Source organism: Primulina tabacum, chromosome 11, assembly GCF_025594145.1.
Source record: "Primulina tabacum isolate GXHZ01 chromosome 11, ASM2559414v2, whole genome shotgun sequence".
NCBI lineage: Eukaryota > Viridiplantae > Streptophyta > Magnoliopsida > Lamiales > Gesneriaceae > Primulina > Primulina tabacum.
Window position 1 is genome coordinate 616,311 of NC_134560.1, and position 16,396 is coordinate 632,706.

General features: G+C 34.3%; 2 protein-coding genes across 2 annotated transcripts; both read right to left on the reverse strand.

Annotated features, from left to right (window-relative positions):
- Positions 1–3,406: 3,406 nt before the first annotated feature.
- LOC142518654 (cationic amino acid transporter 1-like) lies at positions 3,407–6,022 on the reverse strand. The gene is made up of 2 exons (XM_075621447.1): positions 5,275–6,022; positions 3,407–4,917 (listed from the first exon to the last, which is right to left on the reverse strand). The coding sequence occupies exons 1-2, from the start codon at positions 5,693–5,695 to the stop codon at positions 3,536–3,538; spliced, it is 1,803 nt and encodes a 600-aa protein (XP_075477562.1). The 5' UTR covers positions 5,696–6,022; the 3' UTR covers positions 3,407–3,535.
- Positions 6,023–10,666: 4,644 nt separating this feature from the next.
- LOC142518322 (cation-chloride cotransporter 1-like) lies at positions 10,667–15,734 on the reverse strand. Its single transcript, XM_075621086.1, has 6 exons — positions 15,584–15,734; positions 15,142–15,256; positions 14,279–14,473; positions 12,806–13,206; positions 11,963–12,124; positions 10,667–11,863 (listed from the first exon to the last, which is right to left on the reverse strand). The coding sequence occupies exons 1-6, from the start codon at positions 15,681–15,683 to the stop codon at positions 10,782–10,784; spliced, it is 2,055 nt and encodes a 684-aa protein (XP_075477201.1). The 5' UTR covers positions 15,684–15,734; the 3' UTR covers positions 10,667–10,781.
- Positions 15,735–16,396: the final 662 nt, after the last annotated feature.

Consider the following 16,396-nt stretch of genomic DNA (forward strand, 5'->3'; position numbering starts at 1 on the left):
ATCGTAAAAATTCAAACCAAACCTAAAGTTAACATTTTTCAAAAATAGCATCATTTATAATACACTTACCATTTATTTTACTCAAAAATTCAATAGTCCAGTAAAATTCGTGACATCGTAAAAATCAAACCGAATCTAAAATTAGCATTTTTAAACAATAGCATAAACGTCAAACTCCTATAAAAAAACCACTTTTACTACCAAAAGTCAAGAAAATATTTAAATAAAGTAAAATCACAACTCTGCGGAAAAACTAACAATGCATAGGTCCTCGGGTTAGTGCAACATCCGTCCAGCCAGTTCAGTCATTCAACCCTCCTGTCTCAACATCAAAATCCTCACATGCATCATTCACACCCAGTGAGTCTATTGACTCTGCAAGCCTTAACAATAGTATCAAATAATACTTATACATCCACATGCAACAATGAAAATACTTTTAACAAAATAGTTTTTTATGAATATGCATAAACTTAAACATTTTTTCTTTCATCATATACTTTCTCTTTCATCACATACATATACATATATGTTTTTTCCCCTCAGATGAATTCAGATCATTAATTGTGACTTTCGTATCAGCTGTTTGTTGATAGAGCAATCTTACGTATTACCATGGTACCAGGCGACAGGGACATCAGCGACACTCTCACCTGTTAACTGAGCATTGGCCTTACATGTCATCGTGTCATTTCATTTTCGTGTTCGTATTGGTCACAATCAAATCACATCATTCAAAATATTTTATCATATCTGTCACTTATAAAAATTCATGCAAATGCATTTTCTTGAAACCAAGTATGCAACTTATTCTTTTAATATTTTACAATTTTTATCCCAAATTCCATAACCTTTCAAAAAATATATTTTAACATTTGCTACTGCATTCAGGACACTACCATGACTCCTAGCATTTTTCAGGTGTAAAATGATCATTTTGTCCTAAAATTCTAACTTTTCCAATTTATCTTTGGACCTTAAAACAATGACCCGAATCCATCCAAACTTACCATAACACCTATAAACATTTCTTAGACATAATAATTTAAGCCATCGACTAAATTTCATAATTCGTTTTAAAACTTGAAACAAAGTCCTGGTTTTAACCCGAATCAATTCGAAACTTAACCAAACTTTAACCATAGCTTGCTAAAACCTAAACAACCCTTTTTCAACCCAAATCTTGCCATTTAAAGCCCATAGAAATGCCTAGAAAGCTACTGAATTTCTGTTCTTATTTCGAACTAAACCCTAGCTTTAACAACTCCCAAGTTCCTTCAACCTTAAGCCTTCACCAACGTGAACAACCCCTAACCAATCATCCTAAGACCTAGACCGAACCATTGGGAACCTGCTGGACCAAGTCCTACAGGCCATGCATGAGGACGGGCATGGTTCTTCAACTCTTGTGTGCGGCATGGCTTGCGCTGCCAAGACGTGCGGCTACCCTCCTAGGCCTTGCACCAGCTTCCCCTCAAACCATCTAGTACCATATAGAGACCCTCTTAAGACCCTTGAACACGTCCCAACCGCAGCACGCAGCACGCAGCCGCACCCTTCAAGAAACCAAAATTCGAACCCTAGTTCCCTTAAATCCAAAAATCGTGCAGTCCTGCTCTTGCCTCGTTCTAGACCTGAAACGTGCCTCAAAGGAGTCAGCATCAGCTATGAGACATTGCACCACCTTTTCATCACTCTTTCATCTTGATACTATCAAATTTGTGGATTGTCACAGACAGTTTATTTTTATTTGTTTGATTGTTACCTTCACATAATTGTATCGGTTTATCCCAAATATATTTGGCAGTGAGAAACATTTTGAATTTACTAATGGTATTCTTGTCCAAAGTTATGTATAATATGTCTTTGGCTACATTGTCCATATTCGTCTTCATCTTGTCCTTACTAGTCTATTACATCCTTGATTTTTCGATCATCTGAGGAGAGTAGTTAGAAATGTCAATAGTTTTCTGTGATGACGTACCACATATCATCGTCTTCAGTAGCTAGAGGAGCATACATCCTGATCTTCTAGTCATCAAAATCTTCTTTAGAGAACATTGAAATATTACGAAATGATGTCATTTAAAATATTTTTTAAGAGACAAGAGTAAGCCACTCTGATAGCACTTGTTAGGATCGAAAATAAAATTGAGGGTGAATAAATTTATAACAAATGGTTCATCAAAAAAATCAGTAAGGAGAGTATACAGAAAGTAAAATGCAAAAGATTGTTTCCGGATGTTCGGAGATTTCAAAACTCTTACGTCACCCCTTCTTCCTCACGAAAGGTTTGCACTAAAATACTTTGATAATTACAAATAATTTGAAATCACCTACTTTAGTAGAACTTAACACTATCTATCTGAAACTCTTAGTAAAACTTCAATCTTTACTTCGAACAGTAGACCTTCTTACTCTTAATTACACAAATTTCGCAGAGAAATTCTAAGCACAAACATGATCCTCAAAATGATCTATTAATGATATATCAGTGTGTGCTGGGTTTTTTCGTATGAATTTTTAAAAGCTTTTATAGAGAAAATCAGTTTGCTTTGACAATCCAAAAATAGATGGTATAACAGTCTAACTTAGAGCTTGTTCCACTGATATATTTATAGACGGTAATCTTTTCAAAATATATTTGTTTCCAAATGAAGGTGTTGTCATATCGTCGTCCTTTCTGACATGTTCTGGTAGTGCGTCGAAACATCACATTTTGTTTAAGGTTCAGTCATTGTTAGTACGTAAAACATTATATGATATTTCAGCTGGGCTTTGATCCTTAATCATTGATCATACTGATTCTTCATGGAGTTATAAATTCGATCTGACTGATCAACTAGATAAACTGTCAATTGTGCTTCATCGGTCGACCTTGAATTGGTTTGACTGTCAATATCATTCTTATGTTTTGTCAGTCTGGCTTTATAGTTAGTTAGGCTTCTTAGTTCAATTTCCTCCTTGAATTAAGCTCGGTTAGGTTCTATAATTATCTTTTAGATCAATAAATTTATTTAATCACCAAAACTTGTTTTGACCGTTTGATCGTTAAAATGTTTTATTTCTATATCTTTTGTTATAATTATATTCCAATAATCAGTTTTAATCTCTCATTTAAATCATGTAGCTAAGTGTTAATATCATTGTCATAATTACATATTTATGAAATTTTAACAATGAAATTAATTAATCATTTAATTAAAAATAATTAAATTGATTGTCATGACATGATTATAGTTGATATTTGGCTAAAATTGACATTTTATATATAATAATTTTCTCAAGTGGCTTAAAAACCAATTATTTGGAAACAAACAAGTTAACTTAGGTCGATCAACAATGCGACAACCTTACTATGACCTTAAAATTACACGATGCGGGTGAGGTTTATGTCCAATGCCTTCATCTCACTAGTAACTCAATATGTGCCAAGAACTACAATAATCTTTTAATGAAATGAGAATGAAAGAAACATGTTTTGAATTAAAAAGTTAGTGAACTGTGCACATCTTCCATAAGACTAGAAATCATTCTAATTACCAGTTGAAGTAGTATCTATTGACGTTTCTCCGGCTTCAGCATTCTTATATGGAGTGTCCTCTATTGTCTTCACTTGGATGGCCATGGCATTGTCGTATGAAGCGTGCAGCCCGAACAAGAAATAATAGAAAAGGAGGAATAGAGTCCAGATTCCAAACCTAATGAAGGATTCCTGATCTATTGATCCAAGAAGGAAGATGTTGATGGCAATTGATGCAGATGGCAACCATGGAACGAATGGGGTGCCCCAAAGCTTGGGACTACAGGCCTGAGGGACTGAAATCCACAGTCCTGCAGTGGAGAAGAGCCATATAGGTACTGTTATGCAATAGGCAATCCAACCTTCACTGAGCGCCCAGTAGATGGAAGTGGCCATTGAAGATCCAAGTATAAGCAATATGAAGGCGATTAGTTTGTTTCGGTTTTGTTTTGTGGTTTCACCACTTACGTAGTATCTACGAACTAGAATGGCAAGGGCAACAAGCATGAAGATGAAGAGTGTGGAGATTGAGAGTAAGTTGGATAGGATGTCGAGTTTTGTGAAGAAGCAGATGATTGCGGTGGCAGCAAGCATGGCAATGGTGGCGTTGATAGGCGTTCCGGTCTTTTGATCAACTTTCGCGAACCATGGGGGCATCATGTGTGTACGTGCAATATGGGTGAGGTAACGGGCTTGTCCCACTGCACTGACTAGCAGCACGGAAGTCATGCCTTTCAATGCTCCTGCAGCAACGATGTACTTAGCCCAGTTCCACCCCACCATCTCAAATGCTCTTGAAAAGGGAGCATCAACATTGATCATATGGTATGGCTGCATCAGGCAGAGAGTAATAGCTAATAAGCAGTATAAAACTGTAGTGATCATCATGGAACCGACAAGACCGATGGGGATATCTTTTGCTGGGTTCTTGGTTTCCTCGGCCATGGTGGAAACAGCATCAAATCCAACATAGGCGAAAAACAAGACTGCTGAAGCTTTGAAGATTCCGCGGGGACCGAATGGTGCGAAGGGAGTGTAATTGCTGGTGTCGGCTTTGATGAGTCCACATATGACGATGAAGATGATAACGATGAGGTGAACTACTGATGCGACATAGTTAAGACGAGAAGAGACCTTTGTGCTAGAAACTGCGATTATGCATATGATTATGACAACAAGGACGGCTAAGGGGTCAAGATGGTTGTACCCATCAGCTAGACCATTGACGTGGATGCGGAAATCTTCGGGCTTATGGTTGCAGAATGTGGCAAAGTAGGAGGTCCAAGAACGTGCAACTGCTGCGCCACCTATTACGTACTCGAGAAGGATATTTCCGGCAGCAATGAAGGCTACGAAATCTCCAAGCTCCACCCTTAAGTAAGAAAATGAACCACCTGCAAGACAGGAGGCAAATCAAACAAAAATAATATGATAGCTAAACAGATTTGGACCAGACACTCTTACAATGTCAGGCCAACTAGGCCCAAGTATTTTGGGGATCACTAGGATCAATAAGGTGATCCGGCTTGAGATTATTTTTATCTGCAAAGCATGGCAGAACAAAACAATGAACTCACCTCCTCAAGTAAGGTGTTTATTTTTTATTTTGAAAAACGTACTAAAGAATATTTTTCTGCATCCAGCAAAAATGAATTATCATAATAATTCTACTATTAATTCCACTGATTTCATTCTTGAGTCATAAAGGACTCCCGACAAATTATATGAAAGCTGTGATGGGTTTGTCATACCTGCAACGGGGATTTCGACAGCGAACTCCGTGTAGCAAAAGACAGAAAGCAAGGCGGAGAGACCAGAGACAGCGTAGGATAGCACAACGGCGGGACCAGCATCGTCACGCGCCTCTATGCCTGTGATAACGAATATTCCGGCACCGATGACTGCGCCCATTCCGAACCACATTAAGTCCCACCACGAAAGCGTCTTCTTCATTGCATTCCCACTACGAGCCTTCGCATCTATCTCCGCTTGCACGTTCGACCGTGTCAGCATCCGGTCTACCAATCGAAACGGTGTCTGTTTCAGAGCATTTACGTAATTGTCCACGCTCTGGAACGACTCCTCCGGGAAAAAATCATCCTTCGTGCACGAGCATATTCTCCTCCCAGTTAACCTCGATGACCCCCCGTTAGCCTCCATTCCTCCCGCCATATTTTCCTATTTATATTATATTATATTTTTCTTACTCCCCTGCAACACTGAGGACAAGATATTGAGACGTACATTTGTTAGTAATTTAGTAAACGAAATATTCTTTTTAAAAAAAAACAAAACAAAACAAAAATCATGAGGCGATCAAACAGCAGATTCTTCGCAAGTATTATCACCACAGGGGGCTAAATATCTGGCATTTTATCTACAAGATTCCAAATATCAACGACATCAAATAAAATAGGGCGAGGCGACGGAATATTTTCACACGCTGAAATATAATGCTGCTTATTCTCATTCAGAAATGGATGGTAAACTCGTCACAAAAAACGTACCTGAATGCAGAGGAAGCAATGATTATTATTATGGATAGAATAGAGAAAGGAGTTGGCTGAAAAGAAGGAAAAATTGACGGGTTTGAGGTTTGAATCCGTGTATGGTTATGAACACTAAACAAAATAATGGCTTTTTTCTGGGTATAAATCTTGGGAGATTGATATCAAGAAAAATAAATAATTCGAAGTGGAACACAGTTTCTAAATTATTGATATATGTTTTTCAAAAAAAAAAAAAAAAAAGTATTTCTATAACAAACTCACTACCAAATTTGACTTGATTTGTTGCCTAAATATGTGGCTACTGATTCAATATAATGGCACTTTTTTTAAAAAAAATACAATTACAAAAATACATATCAATTCTATATTTATATAAAGGGGTGTTGATGAAGAGTTCTTTGGCACAATTCCGAAAATTATTAAGTGTAATGTTTTCCAATTATGAAAAGTCAACATGACTTTCATTCATATAACTTATAAAATACTAAAAAAATATGCTAAAATGATATATTTGTAAAATTCGTAAAATGATAAAGACACATAAAATCAAATCAACTTTTATTATTAATCTATACATATATCTATATATATATATCAATATTTTGATCAATATCTATATCTGAACCAAATCTACTTTTTATTATTAATCTATATATATATATATATATATATAACATAAAACATCAATGAATATTAATGATTTTTCAATGGTAAAAAAAAATTAATTTATTACTGATAATGATCACAAAATTTAATGGTAAATATATATCTCTACTATTAATTATAAGTTTTCACAACTTTTACGGATACTTGAATTTTTTTCATATACACTATCATTATTATCTGTTTTTGTTACTATATTCAACGTGCATGTCTATTTTTGTGGACAATTGACGAAGTTTTTTTGTTATGAATTGTCAATTTTCTCCTTATTGCATATATTTCAAAAGAACTCTAAAAATAGGCGATGATGTTTATGTAAACTAAATTACTAAGAAAATAGCAAAAATATTAAAACATAAGATATATGTCTTATATTTATTAAAAAAAAGAGTCCAACTCTAAGAGAACATCTAAACGATATGTTTATGTGATAAATAAAATTAAAAACAATATATTATTTAATTTAAAATCATAACAGTTGTCGATAATTTTTCAATTTTTAATTGTATTGTGAATTTTATTAGAATTTTGAAAAGTTATTAATAATTAAAGATATCATAATTTGGAGTAAAATTATAAATTTATTAAAATTTTAATAATAATATTAAAATAATAATAATAATAATACTCCACTAAATATGTTTCATGTGAAATCATTTATTAGATAGATTACACGCAATTATTAAATAAATTATGTTCTTTATAATTATATATTATATAAAAGGGTTGGATGAATAAAGTTTTCATTATGAATCATCAAATTTATCTCTCACTCCATATATTTTACAAAAACGCTGAAAATTGACTTGATTATTTCTTTAAAAATAAAATAAAATTATTAAGATATGATACAATTTTGAAAATATCGTATGTTTTGTTGGAAACAAGAAAAGATGCATAAAGAGATTTGTTAAAATATATATAATTATTTGAATATTTGTACATAGATTTTGAATTTTGGTTTTGAAAATTATAATTGAAAATACGATAAATCTTTTGAATAAATCTTTATCTACAAGAATTTTATTAAGAAGAAGGTATCATTTTGTTAATGTATATATGATAATTTGATACTAATGTTTGAAATAATTATCTCAGTTGATAAAAACATCTTTGATAAGTTTAGAGATCAGAGTTTTCAATTTGGAACATATTATACAATAATATATAAAAATGGTATTGGACAAGATTATTGTGAATAGTGATGGAGGCAACCACAATATATATTGTGAAAAATATTTTTTTTTTAAATTCAGTTTCGAGAAAATAAGATGTGTGAACGGGAAAAAAGCGATTCACATTTGTTAAATTTCAAATGAAACGGAATTGAAAATGAGTGATATTTATTGAACAAATATCAACTAAAATTGTTAAAGATTTAGGCATTAAGAGTCGACATGTAAAACTGATAATATTTTTTCAGAACCGTGAAACCAAATTCAGAACTAAAAAAATATAAAATTGCTCACTATTAACAACGTTTTTCAACTGTAAAATGTCAAATTTTGTTTTTAGTTTGTATATATTTCAAAAAAACTATTAAAATGATAGGGATATTTTTATTAAATAAATTACTATGACAAGGGCAAAAAAATAACATATATTTATAAAATGGAGTCTAACTTTAAATGAATATATGCTAGATAGATTTGTTAGTATCGGTTAATAAAGGTGAAGTATTTAGAAGGGAGTTGAATATACATTTCAGTTTTTGAATTCTTTTTCGAATATGAGTCAGTTCTTTGAGGAACTGATTCTAAAATCTTGTATGTATACATCAATCAGTTAACTAACGAAAATGCAAAAAAAAAAAAAAACTGAATGATAGATTGAATACTTTGGCTGGGGTATCGTGATAACTGGATGAATAAGAAATAATGCCCATGAATGGCTTGAATGAATAGCCTGAATGCTATAAGTATGTTTAGATATTTAGATATTTCAAATGCTCCTACTAGGAATTCACTGAAAGACTTTGATTAATTACAATGATTTTGTGATAATCTACTTCAGTTTCGACTTAAAAACTGCCAAACTAAAACTCTTTTTTTTTTCCTTACCAAAACTTATCAGTTGATAATTGAATGGCTTGAATGAGTAGCCTGAATGCTATAAATGTATCAATGAGTTGTAAGCTAATGATTGCGATTTGCGAACTTGATAGAAATTTGAAAGTAAATCGCAAGTGACTGAAAAACTGATTGATCTCGTAGTTCTTTACAGACTTTTGTTTTTCACTTGCTTCACTAACTTCTTGGCAAACAAACTTCTCAGCTATTTATATTCTTCGATCCCAATGCTCACATTGAATGCATTAATTAATTATATCCGTTGAGTCGTCTTTTAGTCCATGCAGACAAATTTTTTTCTGACAAAAGTACGATGCATCAAACTGTTATGCTTCGCCTGCTTTGCTTTGGTACGGAGTGTCAGTTTGTCCGCTGATATTAAATTTACATATGATGATGTGGCTAACTAATCATGAGTCAATATGGTCGACTGATGAGTTCAGCTGGTCTATATCAGTTCTAACTGAGGTTTTTTCAGTTTGAACATTATGCTAACAGTTCAGTTTTGATTGTTTCAGATTAGCTATATCAGTTCTGCGAATAATATTATCAGTTCTAGTCTTCAATTCTAATATCCGTTTTGTTTGTCAATCTCTGATTCATCAGTTTGAGATTTATTAATACTTATGAGAAATTAAGTTTATTTACTTCACTTCTTGGTCCGTTTCAGTCCGATAAGTCTCCTTTAGTTCTGAGATCAGTTGCGTTCTTTCAGTTTAGTTACTGGTTCAGTTCAAGTCTTCTGTTCGGTTACTGGTCAGTTTGTCAAACTCTGAAACTTATAAATTCTAATATAGATTTATGCAAAAATTAAAATAAAAAACAATATATATTATTTAATTTAAAATCATAGAAGCTTTTGTTAAATTTTCAATTTTCAAAATTTTAATTATATCGTGAATCACATTAAATATCTAATGTCGCACCTCTTTTTCCATAAAATATATAAAAAGATTAAATTTCTTTAACTCTTAAATAAGTAAAATTAATTTACATTCATAAATTTTTTTTAGAAATAAACTAAAGATAAAATATAAAATCGGTGCAATTTCATTTGTAAATATAAACTCAATAAAAATATATCAAATTCAAAAAAAAATATCATTTAAAAAAATTATTCAAATCTCTGTATTGAATTTACTCTACCGAATGTAGAGCCAGCTCATGTTCGATTCTCCCACCCGAATTAATCAGATTCTACGAATAATAAATCTGTGCATTTCTTTTATTTACTTGAGAAATAAAATTGATCACATAATGTAAAATAAGATATACCGAACCTTCACGTATTATAGATCGTCTTCTACCCATTAGTTAAAAGAGAGACGGTTTACTCGATATATACATATAATAAAAAAATCATACTTATCACAAAATCGACTCGACGGTCTCATATGAGTTGGAGTTTAAAAAATTGACCTCTTGGATTTCGTTTATATCATAACCATAGTCCCTAACCTAAGTAGCAATATCCATTCTTAGGGGTGGGTATACTTAAATAGTTGCTTTAATATGTTTAGTTTTTCTCTCTCGGCATAAATTTTAGATATATATACGGAACATCTACGACGGCTCATTTAGTTTCTAATAATAATAGGTGATTCACATTATAACCGAACAAAAAACAGATATAGATCGGTTGCAAGGTTTAAAAAGAGGGGACTAATTAACTTAGCTAGTTAAAATGTATTGCATTTCGAGTCTTAGCCTCTTTTGGTTCTATTTTATAATAAAACCCCTGCCGATACAGTTCAGTGTTTATTTTTGGATGACAATTAATTTTATGTGCAAGTAGTCCAACACAAAAAAACCGCACTAATAATCTATCAAATAATGGAAAGAATAAACAAATATGACACACATAAACATACCATACCCGGGGCAAAAAAATAGAAACGAGGGAAACTGAAAAAGCCACTATGTATCTTTAAAAACCGGGGGTAAGCTAAAAGTACACACTTACAGATGATTGAAGTTTTCAACCAATGCAAGATGAAGATATCTGTATCGAGTAAACTATGTGAACAACGTAACGACGTCTCTACGGTATCCTCGAACCATCAAAAGACGAGGCACATTTTCAACCAAGACATCCATGTACTCCATATAAAAATACGCAGGATGGCTCAAAGGAGGCGGCGGAAGGCTTACCAGGACAACAGCAGCCATTCTAGAATATCTAAGTATCGTTGAATTAAGCTTGAAAGTGGTGTATAGGAATTTTTCTACTTGCTGCTCGTTAACAACAACTGGCTTACCATCAGCAAGCAAAGGCGTCCCTTCTTTTCTAGCCCTTCCATTCATTTCATGAAGATTACTAGCAATTCTCTCTTGTGCACTGGTGAATGCCTCCACAGAATCATCCTGCTGCTCGGCTTGGGCATCCCACGATTTCATTGAGATGACGATTACCTCAGCTTGCATTCGAAGATCATAAAGAAACTTCTTTACATCCACCTTGAGTTCCTCTGCATCAGAATCCTCTTCTGTGATACAGAAGACCTGAATTTTGCAGCTCTCGAAGCTCTCTTTCGTCAGGAGGAGCTGGGAAAGAAGCAGCATAAGACCCCCATCTCTCACAATCCAGTACAAATCGATGGTACCATATTGTCTCTGATACTCGTTAGGCCACTCATCGAGACCCTTTACGATAACAACTGCTTTGTTTGCAACAATGCAATCATTGATTATACTGACAAATGTGGCTGGTATTTCAGTTAAATTTTCCCGGCGCCATATCTCAGGGTATCGCATTACCACAATATTAGGCTTCAGATTTCCAAGGCCCATTGTCTGAACAATACCTCGGAAGCCATCAGACATTGAAGGGGCAACAACTATCTCAGCAACACCTTCACATTTTTTGTAGTCAATGTAAGTACCGAGAGCCCTGCATGCAGCCTTTGCATCTTCAGCACACTCATGATAGTCCCCATCTAAAATAGAAACAAATATTGACATTCCCCTGCCTTTTTTCTTCATACAATTGGCAAAGTCTGCAAGCTTAGGATGACAAGGTACATTTGCAGGCAATTTGCCCCAAGGCCGGCAAATTATGGGAGGAATGGGATACCAGTTCTTTGGATGTACTTGGCTAGCTGAAAATACAATTGCACTGTGAGAATGATGACACAAAAAGAAAAGTAATTAAACTGACATCAAAATCCTTGATTGATCAACTAGATAAGTATGCAAACCTCCTAAAGATCGCAGGCTTCTAAGAGCAAGTTGAAAGTATGCACTCTTGAAACCATCACCCCAGTCTCCTGCTTTCCCTTTGATGCCCACATAATAATATATTAGAGTCGCCAAGGCCAGAGACACCACAGTGAAAGTCCAAGATATTAAAAACATAATCACTGAAAAGTAAAAATACAGTAAAATAAGAAAATATTTAGTAAAAATTGCACGTATGATAAAGAACGAGAAAATAAATTATATTGCTAAGAACTTCACATGCCATGATTAGAATTCGTTTGCTAATCAATTCATCCACCTCAATTTAGTGTATGCCGAAACGAGTCATGCAGGTCAATTATATTAACAATTAAATGGAATACTAACCAAATACCCAATCAACAGGATTAAAGACAACTCGAATATCCAATTTCCAAAGGAATATGAAGTAAACCACAATTCCTTTCTTTTGTTAGCCGACAGACAAATTTTGATTTTTGATCTAATCAACAGACAGAATGTACATGAGTCTCTCCAACAACCTAGGTAAATGAGCAGGGCCAGAATTGTGAAGGCAGATAATTAAAGTTACATCGTGCATATATCTTGGGATCACCAAGGAGAACTCATTCATTAAAAATAAAAAATTTAATGTCATATCTTTTTCTCAGCACTCAATATAGCTGACGAAAGATGAAGATAAAAAGGAATAAGGAAATCTACTAATAAATCCCTCTCCCTCTCATTTGCACTAATAGGCAGAACCAGAATATTGAAGAGAAAGTGTCATACTCAACCATCTCCAGCACATTCTAAACTAAATTTCATCCAGCTTTCCAAGAAATGTAAGCATGGAAACTAACCTACACAGATTAATGCTCCAATAAGAGAGAGGCTCCAGTGATGAAATTTCCATCGAGGACGCCAGCTGGGAGCATCTAACAAATCCAAAAGAAAGCAGGACAGGTTGACACCCGCATAACACAAAAGGTAAAACATCGTTATGGTTGGCGTGATAAGATCCAGATTGCCAATAACTACACATCCAATGCACAGGAAGGCAGTGAATAGAGTAGCAATATGAGGCTCACTTCCATCTGCCACTTTAAAGCAGTTCAGCACAGGTAGGATGTCATCATTGGCTATTGCTGCAAGAAGTCGGGGGGCACCAGTCAAACTCTGTAGAGCTGCGCCTAAGGTAGAGAGGATAATACCAATATAAATTATGGAAGGGAAAGGCCAAGCGACAGTAGCTGTAAGTAGCCTGCACACACAGCTCAGTCAAGCCCTTATACAGGACAACTTCAATTAATTTGAAAATCTGAATAAAATATAATTTGAACGAAAAAAACCAACTTGTACATAAGGCCAGGAATAAGCATTTGATAATCTGTAAAATTCCTGTTATCTAGAAGTGCATAATGTGAATTTGAGTTCCTTTTGGAACATTTTAACAAAGCACTGTCATTAATATACAACCATAAAAGTCCTAGAACCTCTAAGGCCCTCATAAAGGCATTGTTAGGGCTTTGTTAAAAGCTGCACTTTATTCACTCTACATAAATAAATATTATAGAAGTTTTATTTATTGGCCATCAAACTAAACATCACACAAAAATATTGTGAAAAAGATAGATAAAGCTAATAAGTATGACATCCCGATCTTCTGAAAGTAGTCCCACTTTCTTAAATTTGCCATTACTTCACAACAATCAGAAGGATGCGACCTAGGTTAAACACCATCAACTCCTTCAAGAGCAGAAGTTGGTGATACGTATTACTGTGTACATAGCACTCAAAGCCCTGCAACTGTATCCACAACGTCTTCAACATACATATTGTCTATGTTTTAAAAACTTGATCTAATAATTTCAAATCCATAATTTAAAATTCAAAGCACTTGTTATGGATCATATCGAACTGCTAAAGACTTCAAAGATGTTATCACATAGATATAAGCAATTTGGATCATCATTCAAATCAGTACCATCAAGTCCTTCCCTAAAATTCATTTCCAATTATTAAGCACACATTCTAATGTTCAACATTTGCATAGTAGACGCCATATCTCGTGTCAAACGACAAGCTCCTGCACATTACCAAAAACTCCTTTCCAGTACTACAAATATCTCCCCTAAAGCAACAGAATCTTATAATCATAACTATTAATAAAAACGAGAATAATATTAGTAAGATCACTCAGACTAGCTCTTGATCATAACCTAGCCAGTAACAGGTAGCATACAATTGCAGCATCAGCACAGTACATGAGAAGAAAGGAGAAAACACAAACAGCTAAAGTATGCAGCACAAACTGAGAATTTACACCGACATACCTGTCAGTCAAAAGTTTCTCCCTAGTTGCAAGAGCACCAAAAAAGACCACAGAAACAAGATATAGACCAGAAGTTGTCAAAGTTGCGGCTAAGGTCCCAACAGGAATGGATTGCTGAGTATCCTTGAGTGAGGCAGAACGATTTGAACCAGCCATAATCCCGGTGACAGCTGGGAAAAAAAGTCCTACTAGTGCACTGAAAGTAAAGACAGTTAGAACACATACATCAAATATTCTTTGTTTCATTCAAGCTATATTATGTTGATATCTATAATAAAATCACATTTGAGACCAGGCTATCATGTGAGGAAACACATGCTTATGGTATTTGTAAAGACCTTTTCACATCTTTGAACATGGTTAAGACCAGGTTTCTCGTAGGTATTATCAAAATTTATTTATTCAACAGCAGCAAGCTTCTAGACAATGTTTTACAGTCAAAAATCATGTTTTTAGAAACACGATTCTAAAAGAAATATTATGGACCAGTAAGAAGGGGGTAACCAATTATAAAAATATACATCATCTACTCATAATAACTGAAGAACACATTCCCTCAGCAAAACAATTGACCTTTGTCTTGACATATTCGCAATCTAATTGTAAATTAACAAAAATTATCCTCGTGAATCAATGATGGAAGCCAACTTAGCCATGGAAAACAACTTGTTGCAACAGAATATATCAAGAGAATCCCAAAACATCCGTGGGAAGGTAACATGTATGAAGGATGTCGACACAACAAAAGAAAAAAAATGACCAAAAACAGCATAGTGAATTTAATGAGAACTGAGACTCTTAAACATGATAAATCTAGAGTCAGTAAAAAGAGAAAAAATAACTGAGATGTACTAGGTGCCTCACTTGAAGTTCCAGTATATTTTCCCACCGGGATCAGGGATTCCAGTATTGTTTGTTGTTTGATAGTCTGAACTCCAATTATCCTTGAAAGAATCCAAACTCAAGCCCGTAATTCCAACTGTACAATTTTAGGAACACAAATGAGTCCAATAATACCCAATAAAATGAAAAGTGTGTATATATTCTTAGCAGTCTGAAATCCACTAACCTATTAAATAAAATGACCATTTCAATTCTATGGTATAGATATAAGACGATTGCTGTTTACAAATATTAGAACTATAGATATCATAGGCATCTTGGTTTTGGTTCTCGAAATAAACAAGGTTTGATCCTTGTTTTCCTTTTTTATATCTCAAAATTATTTGTGTTGGGCTACATGGGAGAACTTTCAACTCATTTATAAAAATTATCAATTAATACAAAAATGAGTGAGGCAACACACCTGCTGGATGATCCTTCTTTGCCAGAAATATCCCAAGAAATATGCTGAACAATGAGAACACAACAGGTATAAGAAAGGCTGGTGCAACTCGATTGATCATTTTCACACCACCAAAGACTATGAAACAGAGGATGATGGTCACAATGATCCCATATAAATTTCCATTCGGCTTCTTGCCATCGCCAATCAAATTTGACAATTGCAACAAATTGGCAAAACCAATTTGTATTCATCCGACATCCCATTAAATAAATGTGGCCCTTGTCACCTAACAATTCTCCCACTTGAAGACTTGATTTCAATCATGTCTTCACACCATCATTGCAGCAGCTCAGATCTCTTCATTTATACTTGCAGTCCAACTCAGGTTGAACACAACTTCAGTTTGTCAATGATTACCGTCTTTGTGAGCATATCAGCTGGATTTTTACTTCCAGGAATCTTCTCCAGCATTAAGACTCCATCTTCCAGCACTGATATGATGAAATGGTACCTAACCTGTATATGCTTTGTCCTAGCATGATAAACAGGATTTTTTGCTAAATGAATAGCACTCTGACTGTCACAGTGTAACGTGCTATCTTCAAGCTTCTGACCCAATTCTTCCAGAAATGATCTCAACCATATCATCTCCTTGCTAGCTTCTGTAACTGCTACATACTCAGCCTCAGTAGTCGAAAGCGCAACAATCTTTTCCAGCTTAGACACCCAGCTTACAACTGTACCACCTAATGTGAACACATATCCAATAGTACTTTTCCTGCCATCCAGGTCACCACCCATATCGGCATCGACAAAACCCTGTAAGCCCAA